The sequence below is a fragment of the Anarhichas minor genome, unplaced genomic scaffold, assembly GCF_050575085.1.
Source record: "Anarhichas minor isolate MPS153535 unplaced genomic scaffold, ASM5057508v1 ptg000136l, whole genome shotgun sequence".
Taxonomy (NCBI): domain Eukaryota; kingdom Metazoa; phylum Chordata; class Actinopteri; order Perciformes; family Anarhichadidae; genus Anarhichas; species Anarhichas minor.
In genome coordinates, this window is record NW_027466582.1 from 16,367,661 (window position 1) to 16,391,134 (window position 23,474).

Here is a 23,474-nt window from a genome sequence, read left to right on the forward strand (position 1 = left end):
CAAACAAATAGAGTAGACCCAATTACATTTAAGAGTATTATATTCACACAACAGTAAGCGATGTTCATTTAAGACCCTATTTCACCTGTTTGTCGCATGAATACAGTACTATAATATAGAGCTTCAAAATGATTGGACACATTTCTATGTAAACATGAGCTTATCTGACGTGTGTTTGTTTACATGTACAATGCATGTCTGAATATGTTATTACTGCCATGTACCGTTGCACGACCGTAATGCATTAATTTATTGTTTGTACTCCATGTTGACATTTACAAATACACAATGTTGTCGTTTTCACATGTGAATATAGTATTACCACACATAGAACAGACATAACTGTTGTAAAATGAGCCTATTGCAGTTGAAGAAAATACAGAATGTGAATTTGGGATAATGTGTATTGTGTATTATATAGTCCATTGTAACTGCACACGTCCATAAGTAACTCTATTTAGCAACTAAATAAAAAAATACTTTTGTGATGGATCTTGCGTTGGAAATTATCATTCGTGATATATATATATATATATATATATATATATATAAATATATATATATAATGTTATGAAACAAGCATTTCTAAATATGTATAAAGAGTATATACTTTGAACAAACTGTCCTGTTAGTACACCATGGAATCCAAATCACTGTTCATGTGCGTTCGTGAGTACGCAAAGTGCAACAAACTGCAGCGAGAAACACGGGCTGTAGTTTCCTACTTCCCCGCCTGAAGAGCCGGTGAACCGCGGCGCCTGCTCAAAAGAACTACCCTTCCCAGCGAGCCCCGCGCGCCAATTAGAAACGTAAACGAGCCAGTGAACATTAAGCGGAGCAGACCAAAATCCCAAACAAGGAAATGGTGGGGGAATAAAACGACCAGATTATTTAATTAATGCATGTAATAATTAATATTTTATTTTATTGTAAATTAAGACGTATTTATGGGTTGAAATGGACTACGACTTCAAAACAAAGCTGGCGGCCGAGAGAGAGAAGGTGGAAGATCTGTTCGAATATGAAGGTTGCAAAGTGGGTCGAGGCACCTACGGGCACGTTTATAAAGCTAAGCGCAAAGACGGGTAAGATAACCGTGAACGTTGTTGTTTGTACTGACAGGAAGCTGACCGCACGGCGCATTTTGTCCGGACACCGTGGCTGTGTGTTAACCGGGGCGTTAGATTTGGACCTCCCCGAAGCGATAACCCGTGTGTCTCTTATGTTTTTGTTTTCGTGTAACGCACTCACTCACTCGCCAACGGTCCCCCCCCCCCCTCCCGCCTCCTTTTCCTCCTCCTCCTCCTCCTATCCCCCCCAAAACAACACAGTAAAGCAGCGGTGCTAACGTTACTTTATTTTCTTTTGACAAGTGTCGTCTTTGCGGTGCCAGTGAACACAGCGTGCCCGTAATGTCATGGGCCGAGCCCCCCCATCTCTAACACTATGTGCTGACAAAGTTTTTTTTTCTAGACTCACAGTTTAATGTAACCTATTTTCGATTATATTTTGTTCGAGACAACGCACGTGTGAATACAACGTAAACACCAGCAGCAGGGAGACGGACAGATATGCTCTCACATTTCTGCTCTGCTATGCCAGCAGTGTCACTATTTGTTGCTACAGTGGTACAAGTGGCAAGTACCCAGTTGATAATGGTACTTCGTTATTGTGAAACGTGTTTAATACTGACATTTGCCAAAGTAGTGCATGCATTGCCAATATTTTTTTCCTTTTCAAACATATGTCATAGTTTGTCAAACAAAGTAAGAGATAGTGTGATAGTCTGACATAGTGATGCACTAATCCCACATTCTAGATTGGTTTGGTGCCTTTAATGACCTCATTACAGGGATCCGGTATTGGCCAGATGTGGCCAATCCCCATCCACATCACTGTTGTTATGAAATTGCAATTTTGTCATAAAATTGTAACGATGTTATTCAAATTTTCACAAGTTTAAAAGACACGGATTGGGCATCCGCCAGGCATCTTACCTTACACATACAATAATGTGTACGGTACACATAACACGAAAAGAAAAAACAAAAGATCAGTACTCAAGATCAGCCAATAGCCTTTGTTTAACTTTTTGTATTGGGAGGGAAAATGTGGGGTTTGGTACGGCCATAAATTAGCAATTTGCATTAGTCATATCATCGGCGTCTGTCTCAGATAAGCCTTTCCTCTATTCTTCATTGACTCGCTGAGTCAGTGCTGCAGGTCTTATCGTGTTCACCTCTACAACATTGGATAATAGAGACGTGGCGTGAGGTCAAAAGGTGAACACAGGCAGGCAGACGTCTCCGCTGTAATGCTGAGAGCCTTGTTTAATGCTGTGAGGTAATAACATCCTCAAGGGTATTATAGATTTAGTGCCGGGGATACGGTGTAATTAGCGCATCCGAGGGCTTCCTTAAAGGACGCTGAACAGATTAAAGAGGAAATACAGTGAGATGGTTTAAATCTTCCAACACGTTCTTATTCCAACATGTCACATACTGACTCTTTGCCCCTTGGTAGCACTTCTAAGACACTGGGTAGCCCAGCGCACGGTCAAAGTAAACACGCGGTCAATGTTGTGAATTCCAACAAAAATGCTAGCTTAGGTTTTGCCAGCAAAATCTTTTAGTTAGGTTTAGGAAAAACTTCATTGTTGGGCTCAAAATAGGTACCTAAATTTAGGTTTAGGCAACACACATGGTTAAGTTTAGGAAGACCATCATAGTGTGGCTTAAAATAAGTACGTAAACTTAGGTTTAGGCAACAAAACTACATAGTTGGGTTGAGACAACAAAACCACACAGTAAGGTTTAACAAAATCTTTATGGTTGGGCTCAAAATAAGTACCTAAGTTTAGGTTTAGGCAACAAAACAACTTAGTTTGGTTTAGGAAAACATGTCCTAAGAAGAAAGTGATTAGCTAATAGCTGTAGCGGTGCTTTACTTCTTAATGCTTTTTCATGACACTACAAAATTATATATAAAATCCATCAAGAGATCTACTCATTCAATTGGAAGTGACTGCACAAAACATAAAACACAAACCTTTGTAAAGGACAGCAAGTAGATAATTTCACTTTTACTGCAGAGATGTGAATTCTTTAAAAAAAAAAATCAAAGCAATGGCTCTGACAACTATGTTGCTTCACCTAAATACTGTTGACACAATACTACAGCTTGTTACATGTAATATTATGGTTGTTTCCGTCCTTGGCAAAAGAAACTATACAACTGTAAGTGAAATGTGGAGAGTTGCTGCTGTCAGCCTGTGTTTGTATTCTCAGAGGCTGTAGGCAAGGCGCTGGGGATGAATGGCATCACATATTATAGTGAACCTATACCTGTCGGGCTTTATTTAAGTGAAAACTGAAAGGCGGCAAAACCACTTTCTGTCCCCAGAGTATAACGGTCCAGAAATTATTTATCACACATGCATGTTTTTGCATGTTCTTGGCTTCACACCTAGGGGATATATGCAACTTTAGCCAGCTAGTCCCAGCTGGCAGTAAAAAGGAGAAGTGGGCCTTAGGCAAGATGTGAACATGTATTGTCAGTGTTTTAAAGAAGTAGGTGGAGTGTTTCCATATGCATACAATCCTAGTGCCTATGTAGGACACATAAACAAAGGCACCAGTGTGGGTGCAGACATGACTTGTGCGCTATCGTTGTGCTGTTATCAGGAGAGTTGTCGTCATCTGAAAAAAAAACAATGCGACATAAAAATATCCTATTTTTTATCTTTTTTTAAATGTTATAAATACAGTAAATATGGTCCAGGCTCATCACAAGCAGTCTCTCGTTTCGTGGTTAATACATCAAATCAGTTCTAATGTTTGGACATAGGGAGGCTGTGTGTTGGAAAGAATCTGGCGATCCGATACGTATCACGACACAGTGGTCACACGATTCAATATATCGCGGTATATTGCGATACTGTAAGCAAGGTGATGTATTGCAATTTATTGGTGCGCTGTTATGGTTGCGTTATTCACTGGCCCCACGATGTCCAAGCGACAGACTCCAGCACCTTTGTTTTTACCTCCTTGTACAGCTTGTGTTGTCGGTAGGGCATGGTGTAACAACAAGGCTCCGTTGTTTTCACCAAATTACAGAAGCCTTCATTCTCCACAACAGGTGGCGAGGGTGCGTAGCTTTGCGAATGACATAAAGTGCTGATTGTGGGATTTTGGTTGCCCGAGTTGAGGTCAGTGGTAACTTGGTATGTGAACTTGTTGTTCCAGAGTGAGTTGAGAGGGATCCACTCGTTTAACGTTAGCCATTTGCTGTTGAGTTAGCTGTACATCAAGGGTGCGCCCTTTCAATACTTTCTGTCTCAGTTTATTTAGGTATGTTGGAGGCAGTCTCGGAACCCATTCGCTATCAGTCTGACAACGGATAAGCTAATGCTAACGTTAGCGGTGCACCCGTACACTACTTCCTGTCCCCATTTAAATTGTAACGTCGGAGGCAATCTGGGAATCCTCCGGCTATCGGCCTGACGACAGATAAGCAAATGCTAATGCTAACGTCAGTGGTGCTTCTCTACGCTACTTCCTGCCTCAGTTTACATTGTTACGTCAGAGGCAATCTCGGAAACCATCGGCTATCGGTCGATAAGCCTTTTGGGGCAAGGGGCTATAATTCTGGGGTTCCGGTGAAGCCAGCGTACATCCAGGCCAGACTTACTTTCCCGCACGCTGCTTATTGTCTACAGTCCGATTACCAACTTCGCAACCCGAGTTGGAGTTGAGAGACGACAACTACAACCGGATTGCTTTTGGAGTCAATGCGTTCCTCCTCTTTCGCTCTCCACACACAACTGTTTACCTGCAATATGAATGATATCCATTCAAATGCAGCATTCACACTGCAGAATGAATGACTGTCCTGAGTGGCAAAAAATAACTTATATTTTCAAGTTTAGTCGCTTTCTATTCAGTTCTTTAAGTTTGAGCGCTGTCCATGTTTAGGTGTGCACTACAGTAACACACAAAGCGTTGGGTCGTTCGCGCGGGTCCAAAGCAAACTTTGTTCAGACAGTTGCAGAGCTGCTTGTCTCTGGTGGTTGTCTTAAGCATAGGTTTGTGGTACCAGTCACCAGTGCATCCGCAGACCAGAGTGATCCAAAGCTTTTGGAACAGGCCCGTGCTGCTGGCGTTGCTTGCACGCACTAAACCAGCAAGAACAGGCACGCTGTGTCTGCTGACCAACCACGCGGACCGATCTCTCAGCAGCTGTTCCAGCGTGTTGAATCGGCATCAGAGGGAGTCAGCGAGAAGGAGTTCTCTGATTGTTCGTTTAGCCATCGTGGTCGTTTTCTCTCCGACGACAGGCTGCAAAACCTTTACGGTGCCACATGGGCCATTATTCTGAGAGATCAATCCGATTCGCACACATTTTGATAATCAATAAAGCATTTAAGAAGTTTTTCAAGCAAAAATGCCGTTCATTCTCTGGCTGCAGCCTTTCAAATAAGAATAATAATACACTTTATTTATATGGCATTAAAAACAGAAAATACACAGTGTAATTTCAAGTTATTGGATAAAAGACATTGTGAAGATATGCAGTTTTTTTGTTTTATATGATACGAAACAAAACATCTTCTGGATTTAGACTGTTGTTTTGAGAAAACAAGCAGTCTGATGATGTGTCCTTGGGCTTTAGGACATTATGATGGGTATTTTCCAGTATTTTCTGACAGTTTAAAGAGCAAGACATCAATAATTGATTAGTGGAGAAGTTAATTGGCAGATTCATTCCGAATACGAAATTTAACATGTGAGTTGATGCAGCCGTCAAGACTCTTGAAGTTGGCTTCATGGTTCCCGCCTTAAAGGGGAACTACACTCATTTTCAAAATTCATACATATTATTCGTCTGGTCTAAGACAGTCCAAACATATAAGTACACATAAACAACTCCCTCCCAAATCCAAAAACTAGAGAGCTGAAACTCAAATGTGCTCAATGTTAACAGATATTGATTTAACGTTCCCACGCCATTGAGATGTTGGCGTTCTTCATTTAGGTGGTGTTCCCCTTTAAGAGAGCAGTGCTCAGCCTGTTAAAATAGCTGTAGGATTTTTGATGAGGAGTTAGTTTTTTGTCATTTTTCCCCCCCTCTGCTTTTGCACAGCGGAGCTCCTATTTTATTATCTGAATTCGACTAAATTCATACGAGGACATTTTATTTGCAGACCGAAAGATGAAGTGTTATGAGCTCTTCTGAGCATATGTGCAGCTCAATTAGTATTAGAGATGTGTGCCTGAGCGCTCCGTTAAATCCACGACCGTCTCCAGTGCGAATTGGGCTGAAGCGGGTTCGATCATAGCACCGCAGGGACCGGTTTGAACTGTGCGGGCTGGACGCTGAATGAAGTTGTTATTGGATGCCGTCCACAAATTGTCTTTACATTTGAAAGTTTTTTTTAAATAGAAACAGTTTCCTTTTAGCCGTTTCTCCACTGTTCTCTGCTCGGGTTGTATTTCACGCGCCGGAACACTGCTTATCTCAAATAATTAATATCTGTCTGCCGAACACGTCTCACATTTCACTTATGGATTGCTTTTCATGCACGAATGTGATTCACAAGGGCGTGTCCCGCAGACGCCAGAAAGTGAAAGCAATGGCCGAAATGCTGCCAAGCTAAGCCGCTGTGTACTGTAGTTTTAATCATGAGCATCCGTCTTTGCATCAAGGGTGAAAATGATTCACGCGGGGGGCCGTGACCCGGGCAACAAAGGACCACGTGAGATTAATGCTGAAAAAGCCGCAGAAAAAGAAAATCTGTGACGCCTCCAGTAATGTTGCTCCCAATTTTCTCTTTTCATCCCTACAGGAAAGATGAGAAGGAGTACGCACTGAAACAAATAGAAGGCACTGGAATATCGATGTCTGCCTGTAGGGAAATCGCTGTAAGTTCCAACTCTTTTTTTAATTCTAGTTTTTGTTTGTTAGATCACAGTTTTTAATATTAAAAGAAAAAGTCAACACTTTGCAGAATATTGTACTTTACATTCTTTCTGAGGTAGAAATGATTATTTCATGTCTGTGTGTTTAGTCCAGAGGTTAGCCTAGCTTAGCCTTAAGACTGGAAACATTAAAATGTTTTGCCTAAAGCTCACGAATTAACACGTTGTGTCTCATAAAATGCTGTAAGGATTATGTACTGCACTGGTTTCCTCCTTAAAAAAGCTAATGAGATTTTTCCATTGGATTATTCTAGAAAATAAGCTCCGTCACAAACAAAAGTTCATGATACTTCCACGTTTTGTTCAGCAAGGTAATCTTTGCGTGACGTGAAGTAAAAAGCTAACGTTCGGCTAAAAACAAACTACACCACGGTCACACAACTTCACGCCATTAAGCTAAAGGCTGATTTGTGTTCTAGGAATGACGTTTTGTAGCTTGTTAGCATATGTTGTTTACACTATTGTTTGTTTGTCTCAAACCACAAATGTTTTTTTTTAATATTTCTGTTAATGCACAAGTTAACAAACAAGATAACACTTCCTACCTCATACTTCGGACAAACAGACAGAAATAGAAACACCTGGCAAAGTACTCCAAACCTCTCCTGTGGTACAGTTCCCGCCACAGTAGGTGTCTCCGGGACAACGTTTTGCCACCGTGACTCACACACAGCAGAAAACAAAAATCCATCCGCGATGTAGCCCGACAAAGAATGTAACTTCATATCATAACTGTGTCAACTCGCTGCTGGAGACCGCCGGTACCGGTGTCAACTATCACTTCCAATAACTGTCCTGTCTGAGAAAAAGCCATAAAGAACATTTAGCTATGCCATTTAGCTATGACAAAAAGCCAGATAGTTGAAGACAACAATGTTCCATGCATGAAAGGGGTATAGCACCGAACCAGGTTGTTTTTGTTATGAACCACAAGACTTTCACATGGTTTCCAGCTAGCACTGGAGTTTGAATCCATAGCATTTGAGGTTGGGAGGGGGGGGGGGGGGTTGGCAAGTCAGCATGCATCCAGTACTCTTGGATACTGCAGCTAGAGAAAGAATGTGGCCCCCTTAGACATGTCCACGGTCTCCGGTTTCCAGTGTAACATGTTCACCTGGAGCCAGGCTATGGGCCATAACACTGTCAGCGACGCCGTGCAAACACACTCAGTAGCACTGAGCAAACCTTGCTGCAGTTAACCTCAGGAGTATTTTCACACATTAACATTTCTTTGTTGTACATTCAACAAGCTGACAAGATCTTAGCAGTTCCTCTTTTTTTGTTGCCGGCAGGTTCTTTAAACTCAAGTCATCCTTCAAGCTAAGTGTGTGCGGATTCATCGGGTGGTGGGGGTGCAGCTTTTGTTTCTTTTTCGAATGGGCTTAAAGGAGCGAACCAGTGATTTTTGTATGCTCAAGCCGGTTTAGTTTCAAAGCCCCAAGTCTGCAGGCTGATTTCCTCCAGAGTAAACCAGCGGCTGTCTGCAAAACACATTTCAGAGTTCGCCCCTAAACACAATGGTATGCTTCGGAAAAGGATTGGCAGTAAGGTAAAGAATACTTGCAGTGCATGGGCTAAGGTATGCAAAGACACATTCCTGAATTTCCAGCATTACAGCCAACCATCAGAAAAGGGGACAAAGGTCAGAGGCACAGCTGGTCACACATGAAGCGACAATGTAGCGAGTACAGATGTTGACTCTGCATGTTTGAAAGTACTTTCTCAAGGGAACGAGGATCATTTCTCAAGATACGGTAGCAAAACAGACAAAGTATTATGCAGACCTCTTTTTGCCAGACAACCGTGTCAGATCAACATAGCGGCACATTTGTAATGTGACTTTATCTTTTAATGTAAAAATAGTTAAATGTAGCCCCAAGCGGCGATTCCGGGGGGGTTCAAGCCAACACACAATCTGTGCCGGGTCACGCCCTTCATTGGCAAAACCGTCACCCCCTATTGGTCAATTTCAAAACATTTTCGGGACATGTTTCAATAGCTTAATTAACAATGTACCCACAAGTTTGGTGACGTTTGGACAAACTGACATTGATATATGGCCAAGTTTGTGTCAGGCCTTTGCACGTGTTTGAAATTGTTGGCGCCCCCTATTGGCCGATTTGAAAACAATTTGGTTCAACGTTGTTATGAAACATGTCCCGGGAGTTTTGTCATGATTGGACAAATTAATTTGTGATTTATAGTCGAGGAATCATTTTTAACATATCTTGCAAGTTTGGTGATGATCGGCCCAACGGTTGTGGATTTGGGTATTGATGTCCCTTTCGTTGGTCAATATCTTCAAAACGCAATGACATATCACAAAGCTTGTGGTAAATTTGGATAATCTTGGTCTATTTATGATCCACAGAAAATTTGGTCCAAATCAAACTTGCGGTTTTTAGCAGATGTCAAAAATGAGTTTTTTGAAAAAATCAAAATGGCGGAAAATCTAGTCAGGGGGACTTCAGTGGTTCTTGGTGCAAATTCGTAGAGTGAATGAAGATGAATGTCTCCTATATAAATTTTACCTTTAATTATAGCGCCCCCGTCAGGCCGATTGGGCTCATACTTGATGAGCAGCATTTGAACACAACTTCCGATCATTGGTGAAAATACCATCTCACAGGAACTTGGGCAAACCTCGCTGAAGAAAAAATACTATGTCGGCGCAAAAAACGTAGTTTCAGTCTCTTCTGGGCTCGAGCGCCTAATAAAGCAGAGGTACTGTCACACAAGATCAGAGTAATCTAAGGCGGGCTTCGTAAGTATTTTTGTGACCGTCTAAGCTGAGTTAGAAAAGAAAAAAAGAAATCAGCTAGAGAACAAGAGCAACCAGAAAGCAGATGAGGCTACAGAGACCTGCTTTTAATGCACTTGCATTTATTTATAGTGCCGTTTCGTAGGCCTCAGTACGCTTTACAGAAAACAGCACACTTATTAAACGGAGAGTAGAGTGAAAAAAGATAACATCATAAACACTGTTGACCTGCCTCTCTATTAGAGAATGCTTTTGCTGGTGTGGTTTAAAGTCAACTCACCATTTCCTGCAGCTGCTTCACACTAAAAACCACAGGGTCAGAATAGACCTTTTCAGACATACCGACTCGTCATAGTAGGAGAAGCGCAGGTGTAACTGATAACATTGACGACTGCTCAGTGCTGTTAAGAGTGTTAGTCTGTGGTAAAACTTGTCTTTTCAACGCCACTTTTGTCACCCGATAATGCCGGGACGCATTAACTGTCAAGTCTGTGCCCTCCGAGGTTGGATCTTGTTCTCATTGGGAACCCGATCAGTTTGTTCAATTCAAATTGATCAAACGTAGGCCTCGATCCTCTTCCTCTCCCGAGGAGATCAACGTGAAGAAAGGAGGAAAAACCGAGGCTGGACCACAGCTGAGACCTGTAAAGTTACTGCTGGTAAAAAAAAGGGGGGACTTTTATTGTGAAAATTTCATAGGAAAATGTGTTCATCTCCAAATAAGCGGAGCTTTGTTTGCGGCTTTTTTTGTTGTTCATCCACCGTTTTTCAGCCTATCTGTCTGTCTGTCTGTCTGTCTATCTGTCTATCTGTCTGTCTGTCTGTCTGTCTGTCCATATTATATCCGATCAGGGTCTCATTCGATAGGAGCTGTGACGTTAACGAACCAATCTGAACGAAATATTCCCACAAAGCTGTCGTTGGACCATCAGAGTGTGGTTTATCACACTGTGGACTTGTGCTGTAAAACGGTCTCCCAGGTGTCTATGGCACTGCGGGCCTCGTTTTATGTAACTTCATTCCGCCCATTGGTTTGTTTTGCCACTCACACGGTGACGGGGAGGTTTGATATGTGGAAAAAGTGTGTTTGACTACATGCAGAACCACTCCAGGGCTCAGAGGAACCTGCTGTCATTCATTCATTGGTAGTATGTAAAACAACTTCCACAGAGTTTGTAAAAGCTGCTAGCTAAATATAACGCACAAAGGAAACATGAGCCTAATTTTGTTTTTCAAATAGTTATTTTGGTTATGTTTACTTGGACGAAGTTAATTGTTTTAACTACCACATTATTGGCTCGACAGCATAATCTGTAATGCAACCACAGAAGTGATCAGACAGGTTGTTAAGTCTTAGGTTCGTTGTTACTCCACCTCTTGCACTTACTGTGGCGGTTTACATTGAAATGGACAGTTGGCTTTGGGCTTCACTTCCATGTGATGACTAACCTCGTCCTTTCATTTTTTTTTAGATTATGATCTTTATTTTCATTTTGGTGACTAGATGTTCTACAGGATCTCCTGGGCGTATTTTGTGGCAAAAGCTGTCAAATCCAGACAGGACACAAGAAATCGCTTTCCTAAACTTAGAGAACAATTCATGCCTCCATCAAATCATCTGTATAGGAACCTCCCCTCCAAATAAGACACTCTATTACAAGTCATAAAGAAAGAGAAACGGTCAGTGAAAACCCAAAGGAGAACTTTATTAGTGTTGCAAAAAAACACTTTCCAATTAAAAACCGTCTCCCTCATATATTTAAAAGGCTTATGACTGCCATCTCACAAAATACCTGGAATTAGAATGAAGTACTATGATTGAAGATAACACATGGGAAGACAATCAAGCTGTCATAAAGGAATTAATAGCCAACTATGTGGATATTTAGACTGGAAATCAAAAATGTGATATATTAATGCATCTCTCATCACTTGTACCTTCATGTGTGAAATAACCTTCTGTGGGGTTATGTTGGTGAAACTGTGGGAAGGTAGCGGACCAATAACCCAATCATTTAAGGCTTCTGGAGAAGAGTTAAAGAAGAAATTGGCAAAATTATAGACGCAGATGTCGTTCAGATCAAACACAGCTTAGTCATTAAGACAGATGATGAGTCAGGAGTCTCACATCTCTTCTTTGTGTACATTGAGTCACTACAGGTGTTGTCATGGATTTAACAAGGATGGGCTGGTAGCAATGCGGAGCTCTTACTCTTGTGTCGAGCTACGCGGAGAAACTCATGGCTGTTGATTCGCTTTGGCTTCGGGGGAACAATCGTCCCTTTCTAAAGCCTGTGTTCATGGAAGAAGTCGGCCTGCTTTTTGGTATCTGGCTGCTCCGCAGGGGAGCAGAAAATAAGACGGGATGTGTTTTTTTGTCGTGGCATTTGTTGCAGCATTCCTTTCCCGAATAATCAAATCAGACCATGACAGTCTCTCCCGGGGGTGAGCAGGCAGAACAGAACAGGCTGCTAACAAATATTCATTATCTACTGATACCCACGAGGCCTACAATTCGGTACAGTAGTGGACAAAATCACCCGACAACGTCCGTGTCCTGTTTTGGCTTTTTAAGAAAGATGGATCAGAGAAAACCTTGCTATTAGAAAATGAATTTTCTGGCCGAGGCTTGTGGAACGCTGGCTTTGAAAAGGGGAGCGGAGCTTCGCTTTTGTGTATCAAGAGCCATTTGGTGTTCTGCAAAATGTTTGTGTGTGCTCCTCTCTGGTTCGTCCTTGAATTGAATTAAACACAGACTCCAGCCTTTGCATAGGAAAGTGTTTCCATGGACGCCACTAATCTATTCATTGGGCGTTCAGACCAAAAAACAATTAGAAAAAAAGAATGCAACGGGCATGTTTGTTCAGACGCTGAAATACAATCTAGTAAGTCCACGTTATAGATAGGGACACACGCTTAACAACGCATCTCCTACGCAAGTGTTTTAAACTGGAGCTGCTAAAAGCTCATTGATAATGAGAATGAGTGCGAAAGCTCGTTCCGAAGATGAATTGCACTGCTTTTTAGCCGTGTGATATTCGTGCTCTGTGTTAAAGTACTTCAAGGGTCATTTAATGTCATTGTGCCGTCCCCACGCTTCCTTTTCAGATGTTGATGAATGTGTTCTGCCATATGCCATTAGTGATAAACACGAAAAAAACAAGTAAAGACAAAAATATATTGTTTTCGTACTTATGACGAAAACAATGAATGAATTAATGGCACGGGAACAAAACCTCCCGAAATGTTAGAACGCTCTGGTTTCAGGCTTTTAGAGTGAGCTCATGTTCTCAAATATGGATCGAACTTTCCCAGGCCATGGAAATAACATATTGGAACTCTTTATTTTGGTGGTGTTCCCCTTTAAGAACACGTTAGGAATGTGGGTGCAGTCATGGGCATGACAGTAAATACCTCCAAAACGGGTTGTCAGACATGCATGCAGCCACATGTACTTGTATTCTACACCTATACTGTGCATGAATTTGAGGACTACAGATAGGAACTGGTCCCACCTGTCGTTGTTTCCCAGCAGAGAACGCCTCACCGCGCTTGTCTCTCCTGAACATTACAACCACCAGAAATTGTTTTTGCTAAAAGAAAAAAAGAAAGAAAAAAATAACTTCTTGCCAAGCAGGACAAAGGAGCCTTTGTGCCTCCCAAACCACCACCTCGCTTCGTTTAGCAAACTGTGCAGTTCAGCAACTGGCATGCCACATGCAGTAGAATTGAGGCGGGAAGGGTGGAGGGAGGTTGGTTTGGCTGCAATGTGTTTTTGGTTGTTTTTTTTGCAACATGAAATGGCCAGGGTCTTTTTTGATGTTTCCATGTTGATGTGCTCCTTGCATGGATTGCTGAAATATAAGGCACGAGCATTAAAGTAAATCAACACAGGTCCCCTTTACAGAGGTTTGTTGGTCTGATGACGTCGGAAACGTTCATCATTGAGCGAGAGCGGCATCAAAGACGGTGGAGAAACTAGTAAGCGATGACTTTTGAAATGGTTGCAGTGTTGCCTCAGAAAACAGGAATTCATTTTCGATCTGATTTTTATCCAATAAAGATCCCAAATTTGGTACTTTGTTGTTACCACGCATTCAAATGCCTCCGCTGCTTCTGAGACTAAGCCTACCTTCAATTCTAATTTGGTTGTTTGAGCTCGGGTAAGGGATCAAAAACAGGCATAACTCCACGTCTCGGAAAGAAAGTAGAAGGCCATTAATATCTGAAGTATGGAGTAAACAAGGCAACTATTTGCAACACTTAACTGATCCAGCTCATGATGTTTAATTTTTTCTGCTCATTGTCCGTACTGCATTGTCTCAGTCAGCTCAACCCGGGCAGCAGGTTGCATAACACGGTCCACTTATTGCTTCACACGCCTCTAAATCTCCGCGACAGAAGCTCTCTGTGTTTTTAGATAATGCTTGGGCAACTTGGGGTAAATCCTCTGCTGGACGGCTGTAGGAGGGCAACCGGCCTGTGTATAGGTTGAGTTCATCGGGGTGGGGCTTGGATGGATGGAGGGAGTCCAGCTAGGGTGGAGAACAGGAACTTTGTTTGTTTTTGGAATTTGAAAATGAGCTCCAGGTTGTTGGCTGCATTCGTTTTGAGTAGATGTGCCTAACAAACTGGCATCTACATGTCAGTAATGTTAATTACTAACAGAAACAGCAGATAATGACATGATGGGAAATAACCTACTGTACTTGCTTAATGAATAAAGCCAATTTGTTATAATCGGGCCATCATTTCTACGGGTTAGGATCACATTGTTCTCAGCAACATGTCTACTTCCAAGTTAGAAGAAGGAGAGATCACGAGAGGTCAGAGGATCATGCAGATGATCTAGATTATCTAGAGGTAAGACTTGGAAGTGACGGCACCCAAACGCTATGTAATAATCCCTAATTGCTGTGCGAACAACTACAAGTACGGCAGGTCAAAGTTGGAGCAGCAAGTGATCTGTAAACCGGGGAGAGTCTCAAGGGAAGGTGTCAGTTGGCTACTTTACGGTGGCCTTGGACTTGCTAGCTTGTGTAATCCTATTTGGTGAATGTAAAATGGTACTTGTACTAGTCTAGTGTTGTTCTAGTCTTCCGACCACTCATAGAGTTTTCACACTGCTTGTCATTCACCCATACATTTATAAAGAATAATAGTAAGTTATCAAATAGTGGTAAGTGGCAATAAACATGCTAGCAGATTAGGCTGCTAACAGTATTGCTAGCTTGACTACTCCAGTTGGTAACATGACCCCTTGCAGGGTTGTAGTGTCACGTAAACTGGAGACTCTAAGGAACCAGATTGAGCTGCGACGTGAGAGTCACGTGAAAGATATAGAAAGCTAAAGGCTTCAGTTGGCTGCGGTTTGAACGCCGTGCTAGCTTGTCTTCATGTATCGCAATAAAGTAGCCTAATTAGGAAGCAAGCCACCCCTCCCAATATGTTTTTGACTGAACTGTACCCATTTTAACATTTTTGAAAATACAAACACTGTGATACTGTAAGAAAATGAACCGGTAGCTGGGCATAAACATGCCGGGAGCTTCGCTCGCTCGCTAGCTTGCAGTGCTAGCTTGGCTACATCTTTCTGTTTGCCCTCTGACCTCTTGTTCGTCCTTTAAGCGATGTCAACATGTTCCTAGCACTCAGCAGTCCACCATAGTGAAAGTATTATTATTAACAGCACCAATGATGCCAAAACTATGAAGAAAACTAATTAAATCACTTGATGACATTGTTTCAACACAATGTGATTCTGTTGAAAGACCTGTCTTTAAAGGGTCCAAGACATTCTCCAGTGGTTTTAATTATAGCCCATTCATCCACCTGCTCCTGTTTCACATCTGTTCACTCCATTACGTTTGACCTCCCTGAATTGAAACATTGTTCATGGCTTTCATTACTCCCATGAAATGAGTCTTGTTTTCCCAGTCAGTCACAATGGCTTTTGTGTGGCTAAATGTCCCCGGCCTCATAAATGATTCCCTTTCTTCCTCTCTGCCATGTGGGCAGATATGGTGCGAATCATCATTTTGTTTAGGGTGGCCTATTTCCATGCGAGTGTGCAATCGCTCCCTCGGTAGTAATGATCTTCTGCAAGAAAAGGAATTGTCCGAAAGGTGCTTTCACCTCAGAGGTAGAAACATACAATTGCAGTCCTGCTCTGAGATCAGACCTTTTTCCATCACAGTCTGCATAAAGGCAGCCTGCGTTTCCTGGCCTGCATCAGCCATTCTTCCCCACCACGCTGATCGTCAGCAAGCATATTTGCGTTGTATTTGCAGAGGGCGTAGAAGCTTGAACATATGGTTTCTAGGGATCAAATGATCACCGTCAGTTCATTGTTTTTCTGGCATTGTTTGATTAAGACTCCAACAAAAGAAAACCTGCTAAAACATACAGTACATACGCACTAGTAAATCTGCTACAGCTGCCGTTGCAGTAAAATATATGTAACTACGGACGATTCGTTCCGGTCTGATGGATCACACACTGAACCACGTCGTCTGTGAAGCTGCACACTGTACATAACGCCAAATGGCTGCCCCTGCTGTGCTGATGTCTCGCCGGTGTCAGCGGCCATCACTTTGTGCATTCTAGACGGTCTAAGGCTTGGTGTGCATGCTACCCCGGCCGACAGAGCAGCAGTGGCAGCCCTGCACAGAGCGGGCTGCAGCAGGTTTATTGACCCGCAGCTCGCCAGCTACATGAGAGAGGCCATCAATCAGTCCTCAGGAGCAGGGTGATCCCGGGTAGAGCTGGTTTTCCTCTTCCCTCTGCCAGTCTGAGGAGTTGGGGAAACAATTCCGAACTGTAAGATATGGGCTAACTTACATAAGTTATTGAGTGTTGTTTCTTAGAGCTGAAAACCCCTTTAAACCAGCGATCATTTTTGATTTTTATAAGTCACATTTTAGTCATTATATTATAGTAAGTTTTAGACTAGTGGCTGTGAATGCATTCTAAACACTTTTATTGAACACTAGGGTTGTCTGGTAACCGCAGGGTCAACGGTTCGATCCTCGACTGGGACGTGTCACGTGTCGTAGTGTCCCTGAGCAAGACACTGAACCCCTGGCGCCTGTCATTGGCAGCCCACTGCTCCCTATATACAGGGATGGGTCAAATGCAGAAGGTAAATTTCGTGTATGTGTATATGTATATGACAATAAAAATGGTTTCTTTCTGGTTTCTATTAATTTAATTTAGTGGATATTGCTACAGTACACTCCAAGTAGCAGAAGCTGGACATTTTCAAACATCTATCGCTTACTTTTAGCAAACTACTGGGACATATCTTGTCTCAATAGCAGCGCGAGGCATTCAGGTGTTTCCACCAAATGTTGACAAAAGCAGCCCAAATTTCGGTTTCTGTTTGTAGTCCAATTGTAGTTTGAGTGGTATTGACCAATCACGTTTTAGCGGGCTTTGGTTGAATGCAAGTAACAGTTGGCATTGGCCGAAATGCAGCCTCGGAACTTGACGACAACTTAGCTTTTTATTAGCTTTTTTTTTTTTTTTTTTCTGCATTGAAACATGAAACAATCCGGAAGTAAACGTCGGCTCTCAACTCGATCTCCGTCTTCATGCCGATAGTCAATGGAATCCGAGATTGTGATGCTGCTTATTAGTGCAACAGGTCAAGCGGCTAAATCGACTTTTAGATAAGAGAAAAATGTTTGCAATGGAAGACACACCTTTAACCATTTAGACGCAAACATTGTGCGATTCCTCACTTGCAAGTTGTTGAATGAGATTGAGTTGTTATTCGTTGCGATACATTTCATTATCGGAGTACAATATCCTGACTTTTTTTCTTCTTCTAATAGTCATGTAAACGTTCTGGGAAAGAAATGAGATGAAAACATTCTGGGTAACAACACTAAAAAGCATGTCAAAGGAGGAAGCTGTGGGAACGGAGACTCTGCTACTAAGTAAGATGCCTCTTTGGTTTCAGCTCTCCAAAGCCCAAGGTTACACCAGAGGGTGTCAAGTGAACTCCAAGCCGTGCCTGAAAACCACCTTTGCTACATGTCTTTTTTCTGATCCCAATACACACATCTGGGTCTCGAGCCGACCTCTTTAAAGGTGGACTAGCCCGGAGGACTCCGGCTTAGCTGAAAATATCTGGAGCCTGTCCAGTGAGTGCTTTCTCTCACGGGCCTTTACAAGAACATGACCTATTTCAGTCAGAAGGGGGACAAACAGGCCTGTTCTTTTTATTCCTGCCATGTTTGCAATCTTGCCTCTTCTTGCTAATTTGAATACCAATTTAAGCATATTGATCAGTATTTGTATGCCGTGTAGTGTTCTTGTAATACTTTGTATACACTTTTGGATTAGGTTTTTCGGCGGTTAACCTCGTTGATGATTTTTTTTGCAGCAGAAAACAGGTCAATATGCTGCCGACGTTCAGGGGTCTGCCCTCAATCCTCCGCACTAGCTGGCCTTTACCTAATAGCACATTAAAGTGAGTCACAGGATTTTCTTCACATGGGACATTTATCTACAGGACACCGGGATTCCCGTGGCTCAGGCCGGATTACAGACGTATGATTAGTGCTCGCAGTGGTGCTTTCCCAGGATTTATTGTTTAATATTATTATACTACCAGCTTGCAAATATTGCAGACATTAACAGTCCTCGTGAAAATGTTTTTACTTGCGGCCGAGATAAGTACATGTTTTACATACAGTAATGCACCATATGGCTTAAAGGCACAGTGTGTAGCATTTATATATGGAAGATAATATTAATAACTATGTTTTCTTTTGTGTATAATCAGCTAAAATACCAATCATTGTGTTTCCGTTGGATTAGAATGAGCCGTTTGTATCCACATAGTTCCTGGAGCCGGCCGTCATGTTTCTACAGTAGCCCGGAATGAACAAACCAAACACTGGCTGTAGAGAGGGCCATTCGCGCTTTCCCGCTTGTCGACCACCGTAGTTCTCCTACACACTCGGCTCTTGGGAGAAGTTTCAGTGGGTTGCAATCTGTAAACTAGGTGCCGCCAAATCCTACACACTGCACCTTTTAAGCAAATAATCAGCTCGGTGCTGTTTGGCAACATGTGTCCCCAGGCAGTGAAGGGTTACGCCTCATGGAAACAGGAAAAACTGGACTCAAGTGCACAACCCAGACAGCACAATAAGGTGAACAAGCACACTAGGACAACCACTGGCATGTAAGACAGAGATGACAGAGATGTAAGACAGAGATGTGGGTGATTAGACACAGGTGGGATCAATCAGCAACCACAGTGGCCTGAAAACACACAAAGGCAGGAGGTGAAGTGATCTGAAATGTGAGGAGAGGTGAAAATAAAACAAGAAATACTGAAACTAGGGAACACAGGTGTTGCACAGAAAAAAGGAGGGAAGACCACAAAGACAGGAAGTCAAACAAACACGGGACACAAAAGGCAGGGAACTTCAAAATAAAACAGGAAACATGGCATGAAGTGGTGTGTAAGTAGAGCTGGACGATAAATGGATTTTATCAATTCATTTGGACTCAAGGTTAAGGACGATTATGGAAAAATGACAATTGATTTCTACTTAAAAGTTGGGTAATTACGATATGGGACCACCACAACCGAAAAGAGAAGCGCTTTGCACCTCTTTGGGCACCGGCTGAAGCCAAAAAACACTTTTGAGGTCGTCCCCTTGGGTGCTGGGAAATTGCGATGTCCTTTTTTTTCACGGTTTTCTGACATTGTATTGACAAAATGATTAATCGATCAGTCGACAAAATGATCAGCAGATAGCTGTTAGTTGCAGCCCGAGGTGATAAAGAAACGTGTCACTCAGAGTGGCTTATTGATTGTGTTTTCAATACTTTCTGGAGAACAATGGAGCTCTATGGCACAGAGGAAGACGATATATATCGGGCTTTAGACAATACTTAGTGGACATACATTCACTGTTGGGGTCTTTTTGAGCAGATTTGTTGAAAATTCAAAAAATATAGAATATCACTGGACTGCTGACAGAATATAATGGCGCCGTGATTGTCCGTCCGTCCGGTCCATTCTCGTAAATGCGATATCTCAGGAACAACTGGAGGAAATGTCTTCAAATTTGGCGCAAACGTCCACCTGGACTAAAGTATGAACTGATTAGAGTTTGGCGATCAAAGGTCAAAGATCGCTGTGACTTTGCAAAACCTTTTTGGCCATAACTCAGAATTGCTGCATGGTGGTATTGTGGCTAGTACCGTTGCCTCACAGCAAGAGCGGCCTGGGTTCGATACCCGGGTTACCCCCACCCCGTGACCCTGAACAGGATAAGCAGGTAAAGATAATGGCCACGTGAAGAAGTGATGACATTAAACATCACTTCTTACAGCTTACTGTTTCAGTAAATAAACAAGCTTTGGTCAACCGTGTGATTAAAGGACGACCTGTTACAGTACTACTACAGTAATAGTATGCAGTAGATGGGTTAAACAAGCGTTCAGGATCGGGCATCAAACGCTGTGTGTGTGTGTGTGTGTGTGTGTGTGTGTGTGTGTGGCTCTCAGGGTTGAAAGTGGTGCCATAGAGCTGGGCGTGTATACAAGCCCTAAACCCACAGCTCATTATCACAATGCCCCATTATAGTCCGTGGATTAAGGTTGTGATGAAACACAAATCTCATTTCCACATCCAGAGCTCAAATCAAGCCGGCATACAATTCCCGCATTATTGCCCTCAGCTTGTCCCACTTCCCATTTCATTAAAATGTGAAATATAGTGCAGGGGTTCAACTTTATGTGTTTTTGTTTTTTGTTTTTTTTGCACTTGTGCAAGCGGGTCAGGAACCTGACCTAGTTCGGAGACCGTCAATTATTTACACGGCTTTAGTTACTCTTTGAGCGTGTACGAGAATCACCAAGCTGCAGGTTCACGTCGCTATCCGATTGCCAAAACCACCTATACCAGGCTTGTGTTCGCTGCATTTCTTTTTTGTCATTCAGTCCTCCTAATGTGTTACTCGGTTACTAGGAAATTGTCATATAGGACTTGAGTCAGCCAGCATGTGTCTAAATGTGAAAAAAGGTGGAGCCAAAAAGCAAAGTTGTCTATTATATTCATTCATTACACACAGACTGATATATTTCAAATGTTTATTTCTTTTAATTTTGATGATTATAACTGACAACTAAGGAAAATCCCAAATTCTGTATCTCAGAAAATTAGAATATTACTTAAGACCAATACAAAGAAAGGATTTTTAGAAATCTTGGCCAACTGAAAAGTATGAACATGAAAAGTATGAGCATGTACAGCACTCAATACTTAGTTGGGGCTCCTTTTGCCTGAATTACTGCAGCAATGCGGCGTGGCATGGAGTCGATCAGTCTGTGGCACTGCTCAGGTGTTATGAGAGCCCAGGTTGCTCTGATAGTGGCCTTCAGCTCTTCTGCATTGTTGGGTCTGGCATTTCGCATCATCCTCTTCACAATACCCCATAGATTTTCTATGGGGTTAAGGTCAGGCGAGTTTGCTGGCCAATTAAGAACAGGGATACCATGGTCCTTAAACCAGGTACTGGTTGCTTTGGCACTGTGTGCAGGTGCCAAGTCCTGTTGGAAAATGAAATCTGCATCTCCATAAAGTTGGTCAGCAGCAGGAAGCATGAAGTGCTCTAAAACTTCCTGGTATACGGCTGCGTTGACCTTGGACCTCAGAAAACAGTGGACCAACACCAGCAGATGACATGGCACCCCAAACCATCACTGACTGTGGAAACTTTACACTGGACCTCAAGCAACGTGGATTGTGTGTCTCTCCTCTCTTCCTCCAGACTCTGGGACCCTGATTTCCAAAGGAAATGCAAAATTTACTTTCATCAGAGAACATAACTTTGGACCACTCAGCAGCAGTCCAGTCCTTTTTGTCTTTAGCCCAGGCGAGACGCTTCTGACGCTGTCTGTTCAAGAGTGGCTTGACACAAGGAATGCGACAGCTGAAACCCATGTCTTGCATACGTCTGTCCGTAGTGGTTCTTGAAGCACTGACTCCAGCTGCAGTCCACTCTTTCTGAATCTCCCCCACATTTTTGAATCGGTTTTGTTTCACAATCCTCTCCAGGGTGCGGTTATCCCTATTGCTTGTACACTTTTTTCCACCACATCTTTTCCTTCCCTTCGCCTCTCTATTAATGTGCTTGGACACAGAGCTCTGTGAACAGCCAGCCTCTTTTGCAATGACCTTTTGTGTCTTGCCCTCCTTGTGCAAGGTGTCAATGGTCGTCTTTTGGACAACTGTCAAGTCAGCAGTCTTCCCCATGATTGTGTAGCCTACAGAACTAGACTGAGAGACCATTTAAAGGCCTTTGCAGGTGTTTTGAGTTAATTAGCTGATTAGAGTGTGGCACCAGGTGTCTTCAATATTGAGCCTTTTCACAATATTCTAATTTTCTGAGATACTGAATTTGGGATTTTCCTTAGTTGTCAGTTATAATCATCAACATTAAAAGAAATAAACATTTGAAATATATCAGTCTGTGTGTAATGAATGAATATAACAGACAAGTTTCACTTTTTTAATGGAATTAGTGAAATAAATCAACTTTTTGATGATATTCTAATTATATGACCAGCACCTGTATATATACATATTTTCTTTTTTTAAATATTTTATTTTCTTGAGGGTAGCTTAATTGAATGTAGGATAGGCATATATAAGCATTATGCTTTTGCCTATGCCTTTTTAGTTAAATTGTATCGGCCATATTGTATTAGCTGAATAAAAAAATAAAAAGAACATGTTACAATGCCAGAGAAAGAGGCTCTGTTCCAGAGAAAGTCCTCCATTATGCAGCCGTCTCTCTGCTTACTTCCATTAGGCCTTCAACTGCTGTGAGACTCACTGACAAATGAAAAAAAATCACATTTTATCATATGTTTACATGTGTCGTTCGTTATAAAAATGATCAATAAATATGATACTCTTAGGGGTTTTGCATAAGAGCTTCCAAATGACGTGTATTTTATTATAGATCTCACTATTCCTTATCATTTGTGGCTCCAGCACAGCTTCATTATCAAGCAAATGTACTCGATCCTTCTACATATTATATTATGTGTTTGAGAACAGTGGACGTTGTTTGGGCTTTTGTGCAATTTTATTTTTCCTCACATTTTTGAACATCATGTAGAGAAATATTTTTGGATTGGAAAGCCTCGTGTGGAGTTTGCCCTTTGGCATAAATTTGTCATTAACCTCAACTAAAGCTGAACACTGAATACTGAAGGAGTTTGCACTTTGTCCCGTCTTTCCAACTTTACAAACTTTTTATCACCACCGTCCCGGTACAGTCCCTAACAAAAATTTCAACTGGTTATCCTTTTAATAACTAATTGTATTTCTATTTAGATATTTTCTTTGATAAAAAAAATATTAGTTTTAATATTAGATATAATATACCCTGCATGGAGCTAGTGTTAGGAAGTTAAACAGGTCATGATTTCCTCTCTAGTATCTATTTTATATTGCTGTGAAAACAACTGTTTTTTTTCAAGTTTCTTGCAGAAAACTACATTTTACAAGAATAAATTTGGTAACGTCACGATAACGTAATGTAACTCAATGCATCCTCCGTTATTTACCGAAGCAGGACTATGTACCGACTGCTAACAGCTAAAAGCTAACAGCTAACATGAACTAGCTCTCCTGCTGATTTCAACATAGATTTGTTTTTCACAATGTAGAATTATCAGGGTGCACAAGAGTATTTAACCAC

At 41.9% G+C, this 23,474-nt stretch overlaps 1 protein-coding gene across 1 annotated transcript in view; it reads left to right on the forward strand.

Annotated features, from left to right (window-relative positions):
- The first annotated feature begins 828 nt into the window (after positions 1-828).
- The window catches only part of cdk19 (cyclin dependent kinase 19), a 49,227-nt gene continuing 26,581 nt past the window's right edge, over positions 829-23,474 (forward strand). Inside the window, exons 1-2 of the mRNA XM_076084247.1 lie at positions 829-1,085; positions 6,845-6,920. Coding sequence (XP_075940362.1) covers positions 958-1,085; positions 6,845-6,920 — 204 coding nt within the window. The 5' untranslated portion in view covers positions 829-957. The remainder of the gene's footprint in view (positions 1,086-6,844; positions 6,921-23,474) is intronic.